The sequence below is a fragment of the Populus nigra genome, chromosome 6 (assembly GCF_951802175.1).
Source record: "Populus nigra chromosome 6, ddPopNigr1.1, whole genome shotgun sequence".
NCBI classification, from domain to species: Eukaryota; Viridiplantae; Streptophyta; class Magnoliopsida; order Malpighiales; family Salicaceae; genus Populus; species Populus nigra.
The window spans coordinates 9256899-9279153 of record NC_084857.1 but is presented as its reverse complement, the minus strand read 5'-3'; the positions used below and the strand labels follow the sequence as shown (position 1 = coordinate 9279153).

Sequence of the window (22255 nt, the reverse complement as noted above, 5' to 3'; positions counted from 1 at the left end):
TATAGGGCTAGCTTGAAATTAATCCCATCTTTGTGGGTGAACCAAAAGTACTTTTTTTTCAAACCCTAACACCTACGAACATACGGGTGGTCATTGAATCATAATCTTGCTTTCCTTTCCAGCCTTGCTAAATTATTAGTATAAGATTAAGGTATGGTTAAGAGTGTGATCTCTCTATAATCATCAGAGTTCAAGTCTTAGATTAGACTGTAAATTATCGTAACTCTTTTTTTTTTTTTTAAATCATTGACTGCATCCGATATATACTTTACTTTTTAGTGCGTAGAAATTGATTTCAAAACTCTCAATTTTCCATGCCCATAAAACCCAGTAAAGGGAAAAAATAAAAATTACAAGACATATCATAAACAAAGTGATCAATAAGATTTGTTTTGCTGTGCGAATCAAGCACGGCGCTCATTTGCTATTTAAATGGCTTAGACTTGTATACATGAGCAACGAGAAAATCCCGAATGGGAAGCACTTGTACCAATATAAGCTGGACAGCGCATGGATCAGTTGAGGTGCCCATCATCATCCTCCCAGATCAATTCTTGCGTAATTAGCAAATCTCAACTACTTAAAAGATAAGTCGAGTGTGGCCAAAGACACGTATGTCTTTGTTTATTGGAAAGATGATACAGGATTTAATTTACGAGCCCTGTCCTACAAACAATTATTCCTCCATGCGCTCTTTTACGGGACAGATTTCCTAAATTCATACTATATTGCTATATAGGTTGACAATTTGGTTCTGATTAGAATATTATAGATTGCTTAATTAAATATTGGACACTAATTGACCTGAGAGGATGGCAAAGGAGTATATATATTTGTTTTAGTGATCATATGTAAAGTTGTGAAACATAAAATCAATTCCCATGAATTCCTTTAATATGATTTCAACAGTGTGTTCTTTATGATCCAACCAAAAAGTATCCTGTTTTAAAAACACCCCTAGCCATAAAATAAAAACAAAAGGAATAATATTTATTAATTAAAAAATGACAAAGAGCCTTCCTCGTTGTCCAATTCCTTCCCCATTTGCAAGTACAAGGACATTCGCTTCGTTGCTGATGTCACCTAGTGGCTCTTTCCTTTTTTTGTGGCGTAAACAGTGGTGTAATTTTGTCCCATATCAAATAAATACAGAATATAGATCAGATGGGTTCAAATTAACAGAGCTTTTTCTCGATGCATTTCTGTTTAATTTACATCTCTTAATTAATTTTCATGAAAATTGGAAACTTGATGATGTGATCGTCATAAACTATGATATCAACATCTATAGATAAGAAGGTTATCTAACTAAGCATGATCAGCACATCGATATATAGATATCCCTCACAATTAGTAGAGCCTCCATGCCCTGTAATATATATATATATATATATATATATATATATATATATAAAACCTAAACTCTCAGTGAAAACCCAAGCCCCTTCTACTGAACTACTTACACTAACCAGCTAAACTAGCCCTAATTAAACAGCAAAGCTTACAACAAAAAACAAACTATATGTATATATATATATATGCTAGCTCTTGCTCTTTCATTTTGCCAAATGAAATTAGATTTCCTACATGATGGAACATGCATTCGGGTTTTCATCGCTGAACATAGATGTAAATCTTTCATCTGTTGCGTTGGGGCTCGGAAGTGCCTGAACCACATTCTTCACATAGCCTGCAGGTGCTTTCTTATCATAGGCTTGAGCAGCATAAGGATAAGCCACCAAGTTGTATGGGACATATGGCCAAAACTCAGCCCTCTTTCCTGTGCTCTTCACTTTCTTCAAGACCTTGTTTGGCTCAACATTCCCGCTGACAGTCACCCGGCTTTGCTTTCTGTTCACTTCTACTGATTTAACGCCTGAAATTGAAAAACAAAAACATAATTATATTAATATGAGGTAATTAATTGAGTAACTATTCATAATAGGTGTACTTATCGTAGTTAAGGGTTCATAATTACTGTCTCAAATGACTAGAAATTATGTGGCTGGTTCATTTAGAACCTTATGATCGGTTTTCTATCTTTCCTTCTTTTTTTTTTTTTTTTGGTGAAACCTTTTGAGCAGTTAAAAGTACAAATATGCATCTGGTTGGTGGCATTTAATATGGCAAATGCACTGAGCTGCAAAAGGGGGCTCTAAATGATGTCCTTTTCTGCGAGTAAGTGATGGAAAAAGGCTTCCAGAATCTCTAAAGGGAAAATACTATTGCTGCTTCCAACAATAATTTTGCTTATTTCAGGGATACCATTACTTTGAGCACAATGAAAAAATACTCCATAAATTTTGACCTGGAGACATCTTAGAAAAACATTTATTTCAAGTGAATAGAAGTGACAAAAAGATGTCAGGAAATAGCAGTCTCTCTGCAAAAAAAATTGCATGTCAGAGTACTTCAAAGACAGAACAGAGTCAAAAAAGACTTGTTAGGTTTCTTCTAGTTTCCCATACGAGGAAGCTGAGAAAGTCTAATCGTGCTTCTTTGACTTCTATTTTTCTTTGTTTTGATTATATATAATTTTTTTAAAAGGGCCTGGATCTTCTCTTGCATGCCTTCACTTTAGCCACAAAGAACACCCTGAAATGATATACAGATTTGAACCTTTTGCTTAATGAAAATTGAAAGAAAAGAAGTACTCCTATATACTGTATTCTTTTCAAAGAAGATCAACATAGGCCTTTTGCCTGTATCGTTTCATTAGCTACCCTTTGATAGGTTTCAGGCAAATCCCTTCTCTTCTCTTTGTATATTTGTATTATGCATGGACAACCTGTAGGGGAAAGAAAATGAAGAATATAGCTTAAGTTCAAGATTCGTACCCTTCATGGAGGAAACAGAATTTTTGACCCTCCTTTCACAGCCATCGCAATCCATCTTCACTTTGATATCAACTGTCTGAAAAGAAGAAAAACAAAGCATGAGAGTATACTTTAAATCAGTAACCAAAAACCAATAACGCACATAGAGAGGGATAGACCGGATTGTTGTATATGATCAGTACCTGCATTGGTTTTCTTTTCCTCTTCTTCCTGGCAGCTGTAAACAAGTCTGAGAGGTAATCTGAGAGATCGTCAAGAGCACCCATTTGCTTCTCAAAGACAAAGCTAGCAGAAAGTTTTGAGAGAGACAGGGAGAGAGAGAGCGAGAGGAGAGAGATATGCAGCAGAGGCTTGCAAGAATGGGAATTTATGTAGTGATATTTATCTATTTATAATAAGGTAGAAAATAATTGTGGTGGATTTTGAGAGGAACCGTGTTTGTGCAAGTTGTCTTTATTAAATTGAATTAATACAAAAATGACAATGACTTGTGCCCCTTAATCATGCCATTCTCCTGAATATCATGGCCGCACAGCACAACTGGACACATTTGGGTCTTTGCTTGGCGCCTTAGGTGGAATACTAACCTGCATTAGATTATAAAAATTATTTTGAATGAGTTTCTGTCTTGGTGGCTTGCTTATATGATGGGCTAATAGGGGAGCTGTTCTCTTTTGCCCCAAGAAAGGGAGAAATATGTTGTTTAAGTGTGGCTGTTTGCTTTTACCAGCTGCTGCACAGTTGTCTACAGTACCATCCATATGTGTGAGATAATATGATAAAACATTAGATTGGTGTCACGCGCTATACTCGCTGTAATGTGAGTCAGTTTAATTTTTTTCAATGTAAAAAATAATATTCAAGTAATGATAATTTGAAGATAAATCAAATTAAATTTATTAAAAACATTATTCGTGATATATATGAGATCAAAACAATTCACATAAAGAAAAGTGAAAAGAAATCGTAAAATTCAAGATCTAATAATCTAATGTCAAAGATGAAAAAAAATTCAAAAAATATAATCTCGAAAAGAAAACCTGAGTCAACTTGAGTTAACTTGACGAATTTATAATCCGCGATATGAGACCAAGATTAAAAAAAATTCAAAAGAAGGACAAAAAAAACAAAAGTTCAACAAAAAAACATATAAAAAAACTTGAGTTAACCCGGGTTAACTTTACTAACCCGCTATCAGAATAACTAAATTGAAAGAAAAGTGAAAAAATAACAAAGCTCAAAAGCAAATTATTTTTATGCAAAATGATGAAATTGAAAAGGAAAACTAAAAAGAATCGAGAAAAAAAAAGACTTCCGAAAGAAGCACCTGGTTAAAAAGACCAAAGCTAAAAAAAAACTTAGTAAGAAAATGCAAGTTAACCTAGGTTAACTTAATCAACTCGCATTTGGGATAAACCATTAAGCACTGGCGTGTTCATCGTTTTTTCAAATAATATTTAATTAAACATGCTCAAGGATCAATAATTCAATGTCAAATGATAAAATAAAAAAAAATTAAAAAAACCGAGTCAACTTAGGTTAACTAAACTAACTTGCAACACGAGATATGAGATATAGATAACCTAACAAAAAAAAAAGTAAAACAAATTAAAATTTCAAGGTCCAATAAGTCAATCTCAAATGATGAAAATAAAAAAATAATTTTTTTAAAGGATTTAAAAAAAAACTTAAACTGAGTTTATTATCAAAATTAGTGGGCTGAGTCATGAGACTGTAATTATCCTGTGAAAGAAAGACATGAAAAAACAACAAAGCAAAATTCTATATCATAAAAAAATAAAATTAATATAATGAGGACTGAACCATGCAAAAAAAATAAAATTGAAAGAAACTAATAATTAAGTGATTAAATCAAAAAACAAAATAAAAAAAATATGATAAAAAAAAGCAATAAAAAATGAGAAAAAAATTGAAAACTAAATAAATTTATATTAAATTTCAAATGATAAAATCAAAAAATAAATTAATGAAAAGGATATAAAAAACAACAATTAAAAGAATGAAAATCAAATTAGATATAAAAATCTAATAAAATTAAATAATAAAAAACAAAATAAATTTTAAGAAGTATTAGATTAAAATTAAAAAAAGAACAAATTCAAAACAGGCTTTAAAAAATTTAATCATTGCTCTATATGACGGAGATGATCAACGAATCATGATCATTAATATATCAAAAGGGTCCCCAGGTAATGAGCACGTGGCAGAGATTTATGGAGCAGCACCGATCAATACTCGGTACTGCTCTGATGTCCTCCTTGCATCAAAGCCAGACCACAACATATGTCCTTTGCATTTTTTTAAAACCTACAATTATTGCTGCAATCAGTGGATGTTGGTCAATCTTACAAATAAGCTGTCATAAAAAAAAATATCAATGCTCTTTGTAATTTTTTATTAGTATTATTCTCGTGGTTAAGTTTCTTCGAGAGATAATGAACACTTGCTGTACTGATAGAGATAGTCGGTTTTCAAGTGCAAGGGCTCCAAAAGGATCAAAGAACATTTAATTATCTGAGCCCTTCTGTCTTCCACCATTGCAATCTCGATGGAAAAAAGTTGATCCAGCGAGGTTCTTCCACCCTACATCGATCACAGCCCTCATACACGGTTTTGATTGGTTGTATCCAAAGTGTAAAACATGGTATTCTGCAGGACATGCATGATTCCATCGATCTGTGTCATAAAATAAGATAAAAACAGCCGGCTACGTTAATATTTCTCATGTTTTGACCCCCCACGCGATCATCCCAGATATTTAACAAATTCAAGCCCGGCTTTAATTTAGAGATATATACAATGGCGTGCGAAATAAATCTAAGATTTCTCTAAAATGAATGGAGAAGGTATTTAATGAGATGGGGTCTGATATTCAAGAATTGTAGGTGAAACTCCTCTCCGAGATGGCAGCTCTTCCTATCAATCTCTTGGCAAGTCATACAGTATTAATTATTATGGCGTCCACTCTAGAAAATTTCTATGGTCTGCAAACCAAACGGGCTCTACCTTCAGTCATGATCGCAGTGTTGTGTCGTTTTCTAGTTATGCATCTCGGTGGTTTCATGAGTGAATAAATTAATATAAGCAATGTTATTAGATATCTTTCAATAAGAAAGGTTTCGTTAGTGCTCTCAGAGACCATGACTGCAGATTAAATATGCACGAAACAATGCATGCAGTAAAAGATTTTAAAGTACTTCTGCAATTACTTAAGAGAAACTGTGTTCTCTCAGCCATATATATATGAAAGTTGTTACAGGATATTCATCATTAATTACAAGTGTTTTGATACAGAAAGGAAGCTAAGGATAAGCAGGAATCAGAGTTCTAATACAATTGCATTAGAATTCAATGTCTTTCGGCAGCCTCTGCATGCTGAGGTTTATCTTTATCATTAACATAAGCTTTATCCTTATCATGCAGGTGATGGTAAATATGTCACTACCACCCTCGATCGTGAAACCTTTTTTTATACTTCATTTAGTCAAATTTTGTATGGATGGTTGAACTTTCCAGGGATAACCTTTTGCTCTACCAGTATTGAATTATTTCTTCCACCAATTATGGGCGGAGATTGGTTTTGATTTTCAATTTATGCAATTAATTAATTTTAGAATTCACATAAACTATGGACACCCACCCACACTTGACAGTAGCACATATCACGAAATTTCTTGCGAAAAGGGTCGGACTTGCTTCTAAGCTTCCAGCTAGCCTCGCGAAAATGACAGCCCAAAACACCAGATACAATTTTATGGTAGGACAAAAAAAACAAGGGGTGTTTTTTGTTTTAAATCGGATGTCATGAGTTACATAAGCTTTGGGTATTACCTGCTCAGTTAATGATGGATTAGTTGGGGTCTTTTTTGTTTTTTTATTGGAGATTTAACTTCTCTAGACTTTACTAGGTTATTTCCCGTATTTGACTGAAGAATTTTTAATATAAAAAGTTAATACTTAAGGTGTACAAAAATTTTTTTTATTCTAGTTAAACTTTAGTGTAGCGAATCAAACTTGAAAACTCCTTACCTAATTCCTGAACTTTTACCTAGCATAAAAAAAAAATTCTTAAAATCTTATCTGAATCACCTAATAATCCTAAAACCTCTAAAAAATAAAAATCAACCAAATAAATAAATTTTAACAAGATATATTTTTTTAATGATATTTAGAGAAAACAATATATTATTATCAAAAAATTTTCTCGTCAAATAGAATCTATTAATACCAAGAACAATAAATTTAATTGCTAAAATAACCTGATCAATTATTTTCTCTTTTCTCACTATTTCCATGTGACTTCCTTCCTTTTTTTCTCAAAGTTATAAATGGAAAAATAAACAAAATAAATTTTTAATCCAAAATAAAAATATCTTTCTAAGTTTTATATTTTGGTCCTTCATTTTTTAATTTAATATTTTCACCATATTTTCAAGCTAATTTCATCTAATTAGAGCATAAAAAAATTCAATTAAAAAAAGAGTTTGAAGAGAAAAAAATAATAAAAAGCTGCCGAAGCTCCGTAAAAAAATTCAAATCTCTTACATGTATGTATGAAATTAAGTGATTTTATAAGTTTAGAACTCTATAAATATGCATGAATAATTTTTGTGACACAAAAATTCGAGCATATATAGATATACACAATGCTTGATACAAATTTGAATTCTAAATCTTGTATGGTACCGGGTTAATGTATTGACACCAACCATATATGACCCCTTCGGTGATTGTTACGATGACTTCCAAGTCATTTTCGACGTCGTTTTCTTTATCACAGAAAAGTAAGTAAAATGCTTAAATTATTATGTAATCCAGGAAATAAACTGAATTTGTTCGAAGTTACGGTAACTTAAAACCATGAAAGGAAAACCACGACCAGTGGACATGGCTTGTCAGACAAAGTAGATCACAGCTCTCGCTAGCCAGATCCAGAAATCTATCTCATTGGAAAACCTCGGGCCTTGGAAGTTGGAAGTGGAGGGGATGCGTGATTGAAGCCAGGGGCAGCTGCTGTAGGGAGAGCTGGTCGGGGATTTGGTAGAGGGGTCTGTGGTATGGATTGAAAATATATGGTAAATATATGTGACTTTTTTAAAGGCGATTTTAAAGATTAAATTTAAAAAATAAATTAAACTCTAATTATGTTTAAAATAAGATGGGATATTTTAGAGCATATAATAGACATCACCATCAAGATGACCTGCAACTGTAATTTATTTTATAATAAATGATGAGATTCATAAGAGATTTCATTAAGCTTGCCCAGTATCAAGGGCAGGGCTGCAAACCACAATAAAATTCTCGGGTTATTATCATATATGCCACATCTTCCTAAAAAACATGCATTATATTATTAATTAATCTAGCCGTGGAAGAAATTGTATAATTAGCCTTGAGTTTGGATGGCAGAGCGAGAGAAGCCACAAGACAAGACGCACCAGTCAACCATGGGATCCACTCCATGCATCATTACATTTGTAAATGGTAACCGATTAACCCCCAGATGCCCTCCATTTCTACAGATCAGAAATCTCAGAAATCTTGGCTGGCTGGAGTGTGTTTTGAGTTATCAAAGAGAGCGACGGAAGAGAAGGAAAACCATTCAACGATAACAGCTACTAAACAAAATTGAGGGTTTAATCACATCTTAATTTCTTATTAACTAAATTTAAGTTTTCATTTAATTAGGAGCAACTTTAAACACATGAGATAAACATTTGTGTATATTATCATCCCGCAAACCTTTCTTATTATTAATAGACCAGTTTTTGGTTTCTGTTGCAAATTTGGCGGATTAGAGAGATGATGATGATGGTATGATCTCCGCTTTGATACAGAAAGTAAAGAAGACAAGGGAAAGCAAAGAAAAGGGGAGGTCGTGTCAGTTCTATGATTTAATATATATATATATATATATATATATATATATATATATATATATATATAAAGGCATTTAAGTAAAATCATAAACGAAAGTCACGTTCTTGAATTGACAAAGATGATGACCTAGATTTAGTTGATAAAAAAAACATTTTTAAACCCTCAATTTTGTTTAAAATTTATCCAGGAACTAGATAGTTTACTCTATACTCTAACTAGTAACCAGTAGTAAATAAGTCTAGCATATTTTATCTCATGTGTGTTTAGCACATAGTTATTAAACTAGATTTCGGTGTCTTCTAGAATTGGAGGGATTGAACCAAGTTAATTAAATATTTTTTTAAAATGTTAAAATAATATTTTTATATATTTTTTAAAATATTAATATGATTTTTTATTAATTTTTTAACCGAATTGATTAGATTGCATATTGGTATGTTGGGTCTACAAGATCAAACCAATTTAATTCTAAATTAATTTTTTTGTGCAGAGCCGAGTGAAAAAAACAAGTTAATTGGAACAGTGATCAAGCGAGTAGCACAAGTTGTGCTATTATCAGTTTCTTGAAATTAAATTATGGGAAATTATTTCCTTGGTTTAATAATTATTTTTTAATTGTGCGAATCAAGATGTCAATTAAGATTGTTGAATACGTTGGTCATGATTCGAGATTTAGAGTTCAAAAGTTATTTATATCATTAATCATTTATTAAATAAAATTTTATAGACTTTATAATTATGAAGATTTGTTTTTTTATTTTATTTTTTAATTCAAATCTTGAGGACATAAAATTTAGTAAATCTTGATAATAGGAAGGAAATAATTTATTAATAATAATAATAATAATAACCTTTCAGCAGAATATATATATAAAAGATTGAAAAGTGGCTTAAAAAAAGTGGACTTGCACAAACGAGATATTTAACGTTATGGCAAATCGCTTTTTGGTCATAAAAAAGCCCACTAATCTTGGGCTTCATAAGGGATGGAAAGTCATTAGCCAATCTCATGATCATCCAAAAAAACAATCTCAAGTGTTTTCTGGCTCGTAATATTAATATTAAAATTCTATATTGGATAAATTGACTAGTTCAGCATTTCATTAGTAACTTTGGATATATATTTTTTTAAGAGATATTGAAAGAATGATACTGGTTGATTTTTAAAATATTTTTTTAAAAAAATATATTAAAAAATATATTTTTATTTTTTAAAAAATATTTTTTAAATTAACATATTAAAACTATTTAAAAATATATATAAAAAAAATAAAATTTTAATAAAAAATAGATCAAAAAAAAGTTTCCGATTTTTGTACCTCTTTTTTTTTTTTTTTTTTTTTTGTACCTCTTCTTCGTACCACTGCTGATAGCAATTGTGAAGAGTCAAGACTATACAATCATTTTCCTGCCCCACACTTTAATAATAGCTTGCTGGAAATTTATATGAACTGGTAGTTAATTAAACAACCATGTCGTCTTGTCTGCAAGAGTATGGAAGGCTGGCTAGAGATTTTCCTGGGAGTTTTTTGGACAAAAAGCTACTGCAACGCAATATTGTCTGACCAAAAAATCATAGAAGAAAAATAAAACCAGTTATGTAGCAATGTAACACACATTTTTTTTCTTTTATTATTGTTTTTTTTTTTTAATTTAACGTGGATGTCCGAGTCTGCTTGCGCGCACCTTGACTAATCCCACGAGCCCTGAAGTTAACGATCATATAAACCTTCAGTGATCATCATATGAGCAACCACAGGGCTCGAACCTGAATTTTTTTTTATTTGTACTCGTGTGTTGCTTGTTCGTTCCTGGCAGCACGTCTTTAAACTTGTCCAGAGAGATTTTTAGCAAGCTTTTTGATCGGTATATCTTCTCAAATATCAAGTACGCTATTCATATTCAAATTAACAAATTAAAAAAAAAAATTAATTTCTATCTTAGGATCCGAACCGTAATTTGGAAAATGATACATCTATAAAAAAGCAACATGCTTTATTGTAAATTCTGATATTGTATGACAAAGTAAAGCTCCATAACACGATTCTTCTTCTTCTTCTTGGTTGAGAAAATAACTTGATTGTTGTCTGGTAATTCTCTAACGATAAAAAAGGGAGAGCTTATCATTGAAACAACAGAAAAGTAGAAGGGTCATCATCCGTCATCGATTTTCTGCCAAAATTGTCAGCTTTAATCTGTGAAGTGTATTTATAATTGAAGACTTTTGATTCAAAATCCCACTCTTGTACATAGATGGATAGATATTCACATATCGAATTTCTACTTATCTACATATTATTTATAAGATAAAAATTTAGATATTCATCACTGAGGGATAGGGAAGGTTACTGGAATGTAATTTTATGCCATAAACTATTGCATTTCGAAGCAGAACTGCAAAAGCAGTGAGCAGCTGAAACTTGACAAGTAAACCACAGCCACGGGAAAATCTTATTAACCAGCATTGATCCAACCTCCATTGTGAAAAATGAGCGAGCCCTACAAAAGGCCAGCTGGAGTTTCTGGACAGATAGGTAAATCAAGTGCTGCAAATTCTTAAAGAGTAGGAGCTCAGATGGTCCTATATTCAAGAAACATGACGGCAACATATGCAGTCAAAGCCTCGCCCAAGCCTAGCTATCAAGATGAAAATTTGCAAGATTCTGGATATAGCACCCGCTTTCAGTAAATATGAAAAACAGAATGGTTCGAATTTTGTCATCCTCAAATTAGAGCAAATTTGGCAGCTTCAGAAAGTTAAAACGAGACAGAAATTTGGTCCAACTGATATAATAATTAACCCCCTGAATTTCTCACTGATTCTTCCGAGGCTACTCTAAAATATTGTGCACAATCCAAGTCAACCCAGAAAATCAATAGTATCCAAACCCTGCAAATCTCTCAGCACAGAAAGTTGTACATTTTGCAATGTACAAAAGGTTCCCATATGTTTTCATCGACACAGACAGAATAGCTTGCAAAAGTCGCAAACTAGAGAGAGAATGATTAGAAAAAAGAGCCTACACTTCCACTCGAGCCACTGAAAGTTCCCCCAACCATGATATCATATAGGAAGAGCAAAGCAGGAAGCACGAGTGCATAAACCACTAAAGAGAGCAAGATGAAGAGTGAGGACCAGTTTGGAAACCATTAAGACCAAGTGTGCACGTATTCATAGAAATGGATGCATTTATAGCAGCGTTGGGCACTGTTCCTCCCGATCAAATAGTGAATTCAGAGTCATCTGCATGATAAAACAATCAGTGGCAGTGAATCATGAACAGATTTGATAAGAAACAGAAAAACTTGAGCAGATAAAACACTAAACAGATTCAATATCAGGAAAAACGTATTGAGAATATTTCATAAAATTCAGCCAAGATTGAGTGCATTTCATACCAGTACCAGTCTAAGACCACATGCACAACCCAAATCTTCTTAATCAGCACTAGATAAGACATGTCCATAAGAGTGTTAAAACCTTGACACAGATCAATTTCCAACACCCCATAGCATCTCTCCCTGGCCTCAACTAACTAATGGAGCTTTCCTTAGCTTATCAAGCTTCCGTTCAAAAACCACAACAGTGTCCTTCTTGCCCTCGTCAAGAAGATTTTGTTTCAGATTACTAAACAACTGTGCTGGAGGCCGAATGCCCACATCCAACATCTCCTGAAAGTACATGCAAGCCTCATCTAGCTTACTCTCATGGCACAAGCTATTGATTAATGTAGAGAACATATGCATAACAGGAAGGATTCCCCTGGCCTTCATCTGATCCCAAACCTTTATTGCCATATCCACTCTATCCTCATTGCAAAACATCCTCACTATAATCTCATAGGTACTCACAGATGGCTCACATCCCTCGCAACTCATTTTCTGGAAAACTGAATAAGCAATTTTAGTTTTTCCAGTTCTTATCAGATGGTGAAGTATGATATCATAAGTTCTCGCACTTGGACCAACCCCGCCTTTTCTCATCTCATCAACCGTCCTCTGCACATCATCCATTCTCTCTGACCAGCAATATGCCCCCACAACAGCATTGTAAGTAGGTGCCTCTGGAACAAACCCGCTAGCCTTTGATAGCTCAAAAAACTCAAGTGCTTCACTCAACCTTTTTTCAGCTCCCAATCCATTAATCAAAGTACAATATATGTGAGGACTAGGCTTGCAGTTCTTCGCTTCCATCTCATGAAACAACTCGATTGCATCATCATACCTCCTAGATTTACAGTGGGCATTGATAAGAATACCGTAAGTGACAACATCCGGTTCAAAGCCCTCATCTTTCATTTCGTTGTAGACTTCCATCAGCCGCGACAAGTTTTTCTCTTGACCCCACCCTTCTAGCAATATCGTATATGACTTAATATCAGCCACAAATCCTCTCTTATTCATTTTATCAAACACCAATTGTGCTCTCTCTACCTGCCTCGACTTGCATAAAGTATCAAGCAACCTATTAACATCGGATGATTCAATCTTCAATCCAAACTTCTCCATTTTCATAAATGCATCTACTGCCTCTTTAACTTTTCTTGCTCTTGCATATCTCCTTGAAATCAGTGCAAAAGTTTCTTTATTCAGCAACCCTTTTTGCTTCATGTCAGTAACTAAGTTCCATATAACGTTAAACTGCTTGATCTTTCCTAGTGATTCAATCAAGGCATGGTAGCTCTCTGTGCTATATTGAAACCCTTTTTGCTTCTCTGCCCATCTAAAGAACGATAACGCAAGAGTACCTGCATTGCTTAGCTTCTTCAATGCCTCAAAAACCAAACTTGGTGACACTTCCATAGAAGCCTTATTGAGCAAAGCCTCAACGCTAGAATTAGGATTTTTTGATAATAATTTGCAGATATTTTCAGCGTCTTCAACGATTTTATCAGCCAAAACTTGTGGGGTTTGGTTGCTGGCATCAGTAAGGACAACGGTTTGTTGTAAATCAGTATGGGTTGACTTGTGGACGATAAAATGAGGGTTTAACATAGACCCAAATGGATTCTCAATATTGGGTGTAGAATTGAGAGATAGAGTTTGGTTTTTGACGTTTATAAGTGATCTTAGGACAAAAGGAGAGGAAGAGTAGAGAAGAGAGGGGTTATTTGGTGTTCTTGATAGAAAACAGGAGAATCGAGAGAGAGCCATCGTGAGAGAATCAAGTTTAGTGAAACAACAAAAGGAAAGGAGTGAACTTTGAGAATCTGGGAGAGAGAGACTTGAGATTTTTAGGGTTTATGATAGCGGACTGGAATTTAACGGACTCTTTAAGACAACTGCCCTTCCTTGGGCCGCATTACGTTGGCTGGTCGGTTCGATTGACGAAAACATAAAATAACTTATTTATTCAACTTCTCGGATAAACGGCATATTTAAATACATGAGTATCTTGTAAATTATTTCCTCTAATTTTTTTTAAATAAATTACATAATTTTAAAAAATAATTAATTAATCACTAAGTCAATGTTGATGATCATGCTTAATTTAATACTTCTTTGCTTCAGAAAAATATCTTCTTTTTTTCAATAATCTTTCCATATTATCTTTTTTTTTGTTTCTATCTATTCTTCTTAAAACAAAAAAACAAATAAAGTAAATTTAAAAAAGATATGAAATTGACAAGAAAAGGATACAAAATAGATTTGGAAATAGAGAGACTAATTTTAAACCTAGAATGACTTATTTATAATTTACTCATAAATCTATTATATATATACATCCTAGCCCCGCATCAAATTAGATAATTTCCAAATATATCTAATGCCACCGTTTCTCCTGCACATGCACTCAATTTTCTGAGCACAAACATCAGGTTTGGATTGTTGCTTCCGCTACGCCTATTCAACGAAAATCAACTAGTTAAATGAGTTGTAATTTTCCAGATTTAAACCTTTATTGCCAACACAAACACGCGCACGAGCATATAAAGAGAGAGGATGCAAATAAGAATTTAATGAATGAGCTTCTGTTACAACTTTTGAAGAGTACTGAGAACAGAGTGAACATACAAGGGCGTGCTGTGGGCAGCGTAAAGAGGGAGGTCCTCTTATTGATTCGCACTGTTTACCAGCCCCCATGACAGGACACCATTCAGAAAAACCTCTTCACTTGTTTCCCTTCGACTCTGCCACTCCCATAAACACTATCATAGCCTGCGAGCGGAGTAGCCCAATAAATGGACCTAAACACCAAAGAATCAACGTCTATTGATGTTAATTCTCCGAAGTGGTTGACAAAATTCAGATGCGAAAAAAACTGCACCGAGTCTCAGACAATAAACCTTTAATATATGCATTTTTCATTTGCACTGATTCATCTGTGAGTTCCATTCATCAAGAAGGCTTTTAATGGTCTCCTTGAACTTCTTAGCCTGAGGACCTGGCTTCACAACATTGACATCACCCCATTGAGAGCAAGGATCAATCCACCAGGTCCTCCGGCCAGTGCACCATGCACCTGGGGCAGCTCGATCATGCCCACGTTTAAGGATCTTCTCGTCCACCTTGTCTAGCACAGGGTCATCCTTCTGAAACTGCCTTGCAAAAGCCACTCCACTTTGAACCATGAGATCATAATCAGATGTATTAAGAAAATGTGGTTCCATCTTTGGAGGATTGTCCCAGACCATATACCTTAGATCACTGTTTAAAGTTGTGTTCTTAAACTCTGGTGCATTGCAAATGACAGAGTGGAAATAGCTTTCTTCGGATAAGACCACATTGTTGAAGTACATGAGAAGGGTTCGAGGAAGATTATCCCAACCAAGAATGCAAAATTCAAGAAATGACCTGCTCAAGATCACCCACGGGGAACCTGCAATAGGAGATATCTGTTACCACACGTAACATTTTCATGAAAGAAAAGCATACACATGCACAACTTTAATTTTAGTTGCATAAACAGCACGCTGTGGACAGTAGACTTTGCCTGTGAATACTTTGAAACCATCAGGAGTTGGCCGCTTCTCTGTAGCATGAAATATCTGGCTCCTCCTGGCTAGGTAAATCCCTGGGTCAACTACAATAGGCTGAATTCTTTGATCTCTACAACAAGGTCAAACCAATAGAACTCAGATATAACTAAATCTTTGTGCTGCAGAATTACAATAAAATTTAGTAAGAAGAGGTTGCCTACTCTTTCCACCCAAGGTCACTGGTGTGATCTATGAAATTGAGGTCTCTGCTAACAGAGGAGAAAACATGGGACAAGTCTGCAAGATAACAGAAGAAAATATTGGAAGCTCGGAATTCTATCATATGAGGTAGCATGACACCACACGGTGAGGTCATAAGTGGAAATGAGTGGAATTATCTTCCAAGAGCCTAAAAGATTTCCAACACTTCAGTGTATCTGATACTAGAGGCATGTAGGTGAATACAAAGCACATAGGAGAAAACAGATTCAAAACCATTCTGCTAGTAAATAGAGACAGTTATTAATTATGAGCTGAGATTCCCATATAACTTGGATGAGTTTCTAAGCAAGCATTGGAAAAGTTAAATCAGCTTCAATTTTTACACGGCAATCATCTGCATTCTTAAGCCTTCCTAACCATTCAATTGTGCAATATGGCCAAGGACAACATTGCATTATGATTTACAGAGCAGGCAAGGCCACACACATGAACATAAAGCTGACGCCACAAAATCTCTAACACATACCGAACGTATTGTTCTTTTGTACAGCTATGAAAGGGCATGTGCATCACATTGATGCATTCAGAACCTCTCTGACCCACATATTTGTATCACCAGAAAAAAACCAGACTCCAAATCAACAAGGGGTTATCAAAGGTATAGACAGCTCATCAGCAACTCTTCATACCAATAAAAACTGCTAAGGACACCCTTATTTCTGCAATGATAAAGGATGGGACTGTATTATGCTTTTATACAGCTGTGAAAGTGCCTCAGGCATGTGCATTACGCAGATCAGATTCCAATAAACTCTTTTAAACATTAGATTTCATGGGACATGAAGTCACCAACCATTCCAGAAGTATGAATTATTATGCAAAACCTTTTATGGATATAATCTAAACAGTATTTGTAGTCTTTTATCCAATCACATAATTGTTTTGAAACCTGCTTCTGGTACATATTTCCTCTGTCATAGCCAAATAGCTCTGATGCCCTGTCAACACTCTAACCTGAAAAATTCAAAAAACCACTACGAGAACTCTAATCAGTCTTTGCTCTATCGTGCCTCTTCAAAATAAAAGCTCTTTAGTAAAAAAAAAAAAAAAAAAAAAAAAAGCTACTTGATTTTTAAGAAGCCTACGCTAAGGCCCCTTCACTTCTTGTCACCTAGCTTAACTCACAATATTCAACACACTAGCCGGTCCAGACATAGCTATGAATCTAAAAATTGATGAAAACATCATATATGCATTTTCAAAACCACCTTTATTCAATCCCTTTTCAAATAACATCCTAGATAAGAAAAAAATGCACAAGTCCTCTTTGAAAAAAGATAGGCAACTTTAAGCTTGCACAAGTCATTTGAACACCCTCATCCTCGGTAGTGAAAATGAAAAAAGAGTACCAGTTAAGGCATGTCCTATAATGATATCTTGGTCTAAATCAGAAAAAGAGCGTAATTGATGCACTGAGGGCATCCAGGAGGTGAGACTAAAACAATTGTGTAAGCCTAAATATCAAATCATGATTTCTCTCATTTAACTTTTGTTAGTCAACTCGGTACTTTAGATTCCCAACAACCAGTCAACCCCACCCCTTCCCCTCCAAAAACAAAAACAATCCCTTGCAAGCACGCATTTTGTAACACAAGATCAAAAGACCTACATCAGGAATACACTAAAGCCCATTCACGGTAAATACAACAGTGTAAATGTAAACCTGCAATTCTTGTGATCTTGGAACAACTTTTTACAACGGTATCATGTGCTGTGAGTGAGTTGGAATATCCAAAAGGCCACTGGTTTAGCTAATAAGCAAATATCCTTACTAAAGTAAACCTCATCCTGACACCAAAAAAAAAAAAACTGCTTTAAACTACAAAGAATGACAAGTGAAGAAATCGTATTTAGCTTCCATCTAAACTGAGAATTCAAACAGCCTTTCAAAGGCCAAAGCACATAAGCAGAATGGGGTTGGAACTTGGTCCTCCATCAACCTACTCTAGCTCAGGTCACAAATAAGTGTGCATCCATGGTTACAAGTTATAATGTGGCGGTCCTCGTCCTGGATAGCATGCAATAATTATTAAGTCAAGCTTTAATAAAATCTTCCGTTCTTGCAAAATCATCCTTCATTACACCTGCATGGAAGATACTTCACTATATTCTCAACCACCTTCTAGCAGGTTCAATAGAAGCTTCTTTTGTGAGGGTTTTCTCACAGAAGTTGTCCAATCCTAGGTCTAACTACAGCATTACAGTTAGCTGCAGGGTTATGGTTAGCTGCATCGTTTGTATATTGATAATTTAATCTGTTCTGGTAAACAGCATACTGGTTTAAGTCAAGCTTCGATGAAAAATTCTGTTCTTGCAAAATCAACCTTCATTACACCTGCATGGAAGCCTACTTCACTGTATTCTGAACCACCCTCTAGCAGGTTCAATAGAAGCTTCTTTTTGTGAGGGCTTTCTCACAGAAATTGCCCAATCCTTGGTCTAACCAGAGCGTTATGGTTACCCTCAGGGTTATGGCTAGCTGCATCATTTTTATAATGGTAATTTAAGCTGTTCTGGTAAAAAGCATACTGTCTCTGGATTACAAATTTTATTGCACCAGGAATATGAATCCAGGATCTTTGCACAGAATTGTGCATGTGTTAACGATATTTTCTCCCCATACCAGATCCTAACAACATTGTGACCTATATGGTATCATTCATGCTGGCTTCTAATACATTCTGGACAGCAGGCACCCTTGTCTGAGGTAGTCAAAGGAAGAACAAGCAGCCACATTTTAAGTGTTATGGTTCGATAAAGTCATCTAGCCTACTCAAAATTCTCATAGGCTTCCTAAATTATTTCTGTTGTGAAAACAACTATGACAACTAAGAAGAAACAGAAAGCACCATTTCTTTAAGTCAAATCCAATAATTAACGAACAACGACAGCAAACATCACACTTCAGAGAATAACATAAATATGTCAAATATATCCAAAACGCTAGGCAAAATATGAAATGCAAAGGTCAACCATGCTTAAAATAGCAACAGGCCATGATGCGTCCTTTCCATTGAGCTTTAAGATGTAAATGCAAGATATTCCTCATTCAAGAGTCAAAACGAAGAAAGCAAAACTTAGATGCATGGATAAACTCTAAATGAACAAAAAAATCCAAGTTATTTTTCCAGCATCTGGTCACAGTTCCAAACTCAACCAAAAAAATCCAGAAAGGAACAAAACCAACAATCAAAATTAACAAAAAAAAAAAAAAGCATACCATCCTGAGTTACCAACGGATAATCCATTGCACTCAAAGACACAAACCACGTCCACCCAGCATCCATCCTCAACAAAATGGCAGCAGCACGCAAAATCGCGGCCAGGTTAGAAGAACCCATGTAGGTAAGCCTGCCAGGTTTCCCAACAACGTCCACGTTCCCAAAACTCCTAATCGCAGGCACCGCATTTACAGCCCCAACAAGCTTCATTCTCTCCTCGTCAGATGCCTCGGCACCCAAATGCAATAAATAACGGTTTCTTGGGTGATAAACTGCCAGCAATAACCTAAGGATCCGATCCTTATCACCCCTTCCACCTGAGATATAATAGGCAAAAGCAGGAGGGTAGTGGATTCCATGGTGAATTATAGAAGGGAACTGTTTAGAGGAACTGAAAGCAGAGATTGAATAGACTAAGAGAAAGAGTAGTGAAAGAAATGCTGAGGAGAAGAGAGTGAAAAGCCATCTTTTCTCTGCTCCCATGGTAAAAATCCCAACAACACTACCAATGTTGAAGCTGCTCCTTGTTTTTTATGATGGGGCATATGGTGGTGCAAATCAAATCTCAAGTTCAAACCTTTCAGCTAAATTTGAGGTATAGGTAGGAAATAGAAGATGGATGTGCATCAAAATCAAGTCTTTTTGCACTGTACTTCTTGAGATGAGATGGGAAACAAAGATATATCGATGGGTATGGATCAATAAAGACTGGAACTTTATAGCGAGATTTTGGGTTTTGAAGCAAGATGAAGAGATGGGTATTGGTCAAATGAATCGTATTGGATTGACTTTAGTGATCGAGAGAGATGGATTTGTTGGGATCTTGATGGCGAGCTCTGAGCTATAAGTGAACGATGGTGCCAAACTGCTGATGGTGAAAAATATTGGGGGAAAAAAAGAGAGACCGGTACTTGATTATAAACAACCTGCAAAAAAAAGTTAATCCTCACCCTATTTTAATAGAGATTAGAGACAACTCCATGGACTAATAACATTAATAAATATGTTATTCTTTTTCTCTCAACTCTGCTCTGCCCCCTCTTTTCGCAGGAGTTACTATTAGGCACAGTTTAGAAATACGGTTCAATTATCTTTTTTAATTTTTAAAATAATAATTTTAATTAAATTTTTTTAATTTTTTTTATAATTTTTATGTGCTAACATAAAAAAATATTACTTTTATATATATTTAAATAAAAAATATTTTAAAAAATAATTTCTATTGTTCTCTCTAATAAGTTAGGTTTTATTTGTTCTTCCGATTCAATTGTATTTGTTTAATTTTTTAATTTTGAATTATTATTTTTTTAATTATTTAATTTTTTAAATTTATTTTTAATATTATATATATATATATATATTATTTTATTATATTTTCATGGAAAAATTATTTTTTAAAAACAATTTATCCTTCACTATCCAACAAGCTTTTGATAGTGTTGGGTTTTCAGGCTGGATTTGTGATGAATGGAAAAAGAAAAATGGAGTTTTACGGTAATGGATTGATTTTCTTCTCCAAAATTATTTGATTTTTTTATCTAAAATAAAGAAAAAGTTACAATTTACATCTCTTCATGTGTGAGCACAGCAGTTTATTTATTTATTTATTTATTTATTACACTTGGAGCGTGATTATGACGCACCACAAATGGAGAACATTTGTCTCTTTTGGGGTATGAACCCTTCTTCTATTATAAAGATGAACCACGCGCTCCAAGAAATTCTGGCATTGATGATTGATGTGGTATCTGTTCTTATATGGTAAACTGTGTGTTTTAATTCAAAGTGTTTTTCCAACAACACAGTGGAGAAAAAAAATTCCCAGAAAAGAGTTTTTTTATTTTTAGCTGATTTTAATTAAAATATTATGGAATTAAACGAATCTGGTTAGAAAATAATTGAATAATCTTCTTGTTCTTTTACTAGTTTAAATAAAAACAAGTTTAATATTTTATAAGAAGATAATGGATGAAATGATAATAATGATGGAATTAAAAAGGGATAAATTATAACAATTTTTTTATGCGAGATGCGGATATGATATCGTATATTAGTCAAACAATCCTCGTTTAAAAACGAAATTAAGGGACCAAATGAAATATGTACAAAAACTGAGGGGGCACAATAACCATAATAAAAGAGAAAAAACAAAAATAAAAAGAAAGAAATAATAGAATGTAAAAACACGCACATAAACATTAATGACGATGCTCTTGACACCATAAAAATATCTCAATAAAATAAAATTATATATATATCAAAACGATAAAAAATATATATAAAAAAATATTTTTTTATTAAATATTATTTGAACAGCATATGCAGGGGCAGAAATAAATTTAAAATCTCAATTAATTATTTTTTATTGACCGTCTGATTTGATGGAGGAGTGGAAACAGGAGGACAGGTTGGTATTGTTGTTAATAAGTCCAAATGAGAAAAACAAAAGTTGAATAAGGACAGACAATTTTAAAATTCAAATGTAAGGCGTCATGGTGCTCCGCTGCGTTTCCATTTCACAAGTCTTCGATTGGTAAATGGTTGGTTTCACGTTGCTAGGGATTTATTAAGAAGAAAAAATATTATTGTACCTCTCATATACATTTGAATAATTTTTTTCTGATTTATAATTTTTTTAATTTTAATTTTATTATTTTTATTTCAGGTTTATTAAACATAAATCTTTATAATTTTTTCTCAATTTATTACTATGATGTTATTATAGTTTTATGTTTCAAACTACGAGTTTAATAGATTAACTCGAGTTTTTTTATTTTAAATCTTTTTATTTTTATAACTGATATTTTTTAATTTTATAATTGGAGGATGGTTGAAAATTAAGAAAAAAATTTTGGTATATTTTTTACAAGGTTATTTATATCCCGTAACTTGGATCATGAATTTGATAGGTTAACCCGAGTTGATCCGAATTGTTTTTTATATTTTTTTAATTATTTTTTTAATTTCATCGTTAATTAAAATTAAAATTTTATAATTTATAGGTTTCACAATTTAAATTATGAGTTTTGCAGATTATTTTATTAAGGAAATATTTTTAATTTTTTTAATTGATTGTCCTGTGCTATAGAGG

At 33.7% G+C, this 22255-nt stretch overlaps 3 protein-coding genes across 4 annotated transcripts; all 3 read right to left on the bottom strand.

Moving 5' to 3' along the window:
- Nucleotides 1-1240: 1240 nt before the first annotated feature.
- LOC133696533 (heavy metal-associated isoprenylated plant protein 20) lies at nucleotides 1241-3211 on the bottom strand. Its single transcript, XM_062118748.1, has 3 exons — nucleotides 3020-3211; nucleotides 2838-2913; nucleotides 1241-1876 (listed from the first exon to the last, which is right to left on the bottom strand). Exons 1-3 carry the CDS (start codon nucleotides 3101-3103, stop codon nucleotides 1584-1586), a joined length of 453 nt encoding a protein of 150 aa, XP_061974732.1. The 5' UTR covers nucleotides 3104-3211; the 3' UTR covers nucleotides 1241-1583.
- A 7950-nt stretch (nucleotides 3212-11161) lies between these two features.
- Nucleotides 11162-14059, bottom strand: LOC133696199 (pentatricopeptide repeat-containing protein At1g71060, mitochondrial). Its single transcript, XM_062118306.1, has 2 exons — nucleotides 12141-14059; nucleotides 11162-11985 (listed from the first exon to the last, which is right to left on the bottom strand). Exon 1 carries the CDS (start codon nucleotides 13893-13895, stop codon nucleotides 12270-12272), a length of 1626 nt encoding a protein of 541 aa, XP_061974290.1. The 5' UTR covers nucleotides 13896-14059; the 3' UTR covers nucleotides 11162-11985; nucleotides 12141-12269.
- Nucleotides 14060-14672: 613 nt separating this feature from the next.
- LOC133697606 (beta-glucuronosyltransferase GlcAT14A) lies at nucleotides 14673-20141 on the bottom strand. 2 transcript variants are annotated; one of them, XM_062120281.1, is made up of 5 exons: nucleotides 19164-20141; nucleotides 15883-15958; nucleotides 15676-15791; nucleotides 15029-15561; nucleotides 14673-14929 (listed from the first exon to the last, which is right to left on the bottom strand). In XM_062120281.1, the coding sequence occupies exons 1-4, from the start codon at nucleotides 19645-19647 to the stop codon at nucleotides 15047-15049; spliced, it is 1191 nt and encodes a 396-aa protein (XP_061976265.1). In that variant the 5' UTR covers nucleotides 19648-20141; the 3' UTR covers nucleotides 14673-14929; nucleotides 15029-15046. The 2 variants fall into 2 exon arrangements, with proteins under 2 accessions (XP_061976265.1, XP_061976264.1); XM_062120280.1 differs by having other exon boundaries at nucleotides 14673-15561.
- Nucleotides 20142-22255: the final 2114 nt, after the last annotated feature.

Excerpts from the sequence above, each read along its gene's own strand:
- LOC133696533 (XM_062118748.1), bottom strand. The coding sequence starts at position 3,103 with ATGGGTGCTCTTGACGATCTCTCAGATTACCTCTCAGACTTGTTTACA. Across the intron at positions 2,914-3,019 it reads GGAAAAGAAAACCAATGCAG|ACAGTTGATATCAAAGTGAA; the intron begins GTACTGATCATA and ends TCTTCTTTTCAG. Across the intron at positions 1,877-2,837 it reads TTCTGTTTCCTCCATGAAGG|GCGTTAAATCAGTAGAAGTG; the intron begins GTACGAATCTTG and ends TTTCAATTTCAG.
- LOC133696199 (XM_062118306.1), bottom strand. The coding sequence starts at position 13,895 with ATGGCTCTCTCTCGATTCTCCTGTTTTCTATCAAGAACACCAAATAAC.
- LOC133697606 (XM_062120280.1), bottom strand. The coding sequence starts at position 19,647 with ATGGGAGCAGAGAAAAGATGGCTTTTCACTCTCTTCTCCTCAGCATTT. Across the intron at positions 15,959-19,163 it reads TCCGTTGGTAACTCAGGATG|ACTTGTCCCATGTTTTCTCC; the intron begins GTATGCTTTTTT and ends GTTATCTTGCAG. Across the intron at positions 15,792-15,882 it reads AGTGACCTTGGGTGGAAAGA|AGATCAAAGAATTCAGCCTA; the intron begins GTAGGCAACCTC and ends ACCTTGTTGTAG.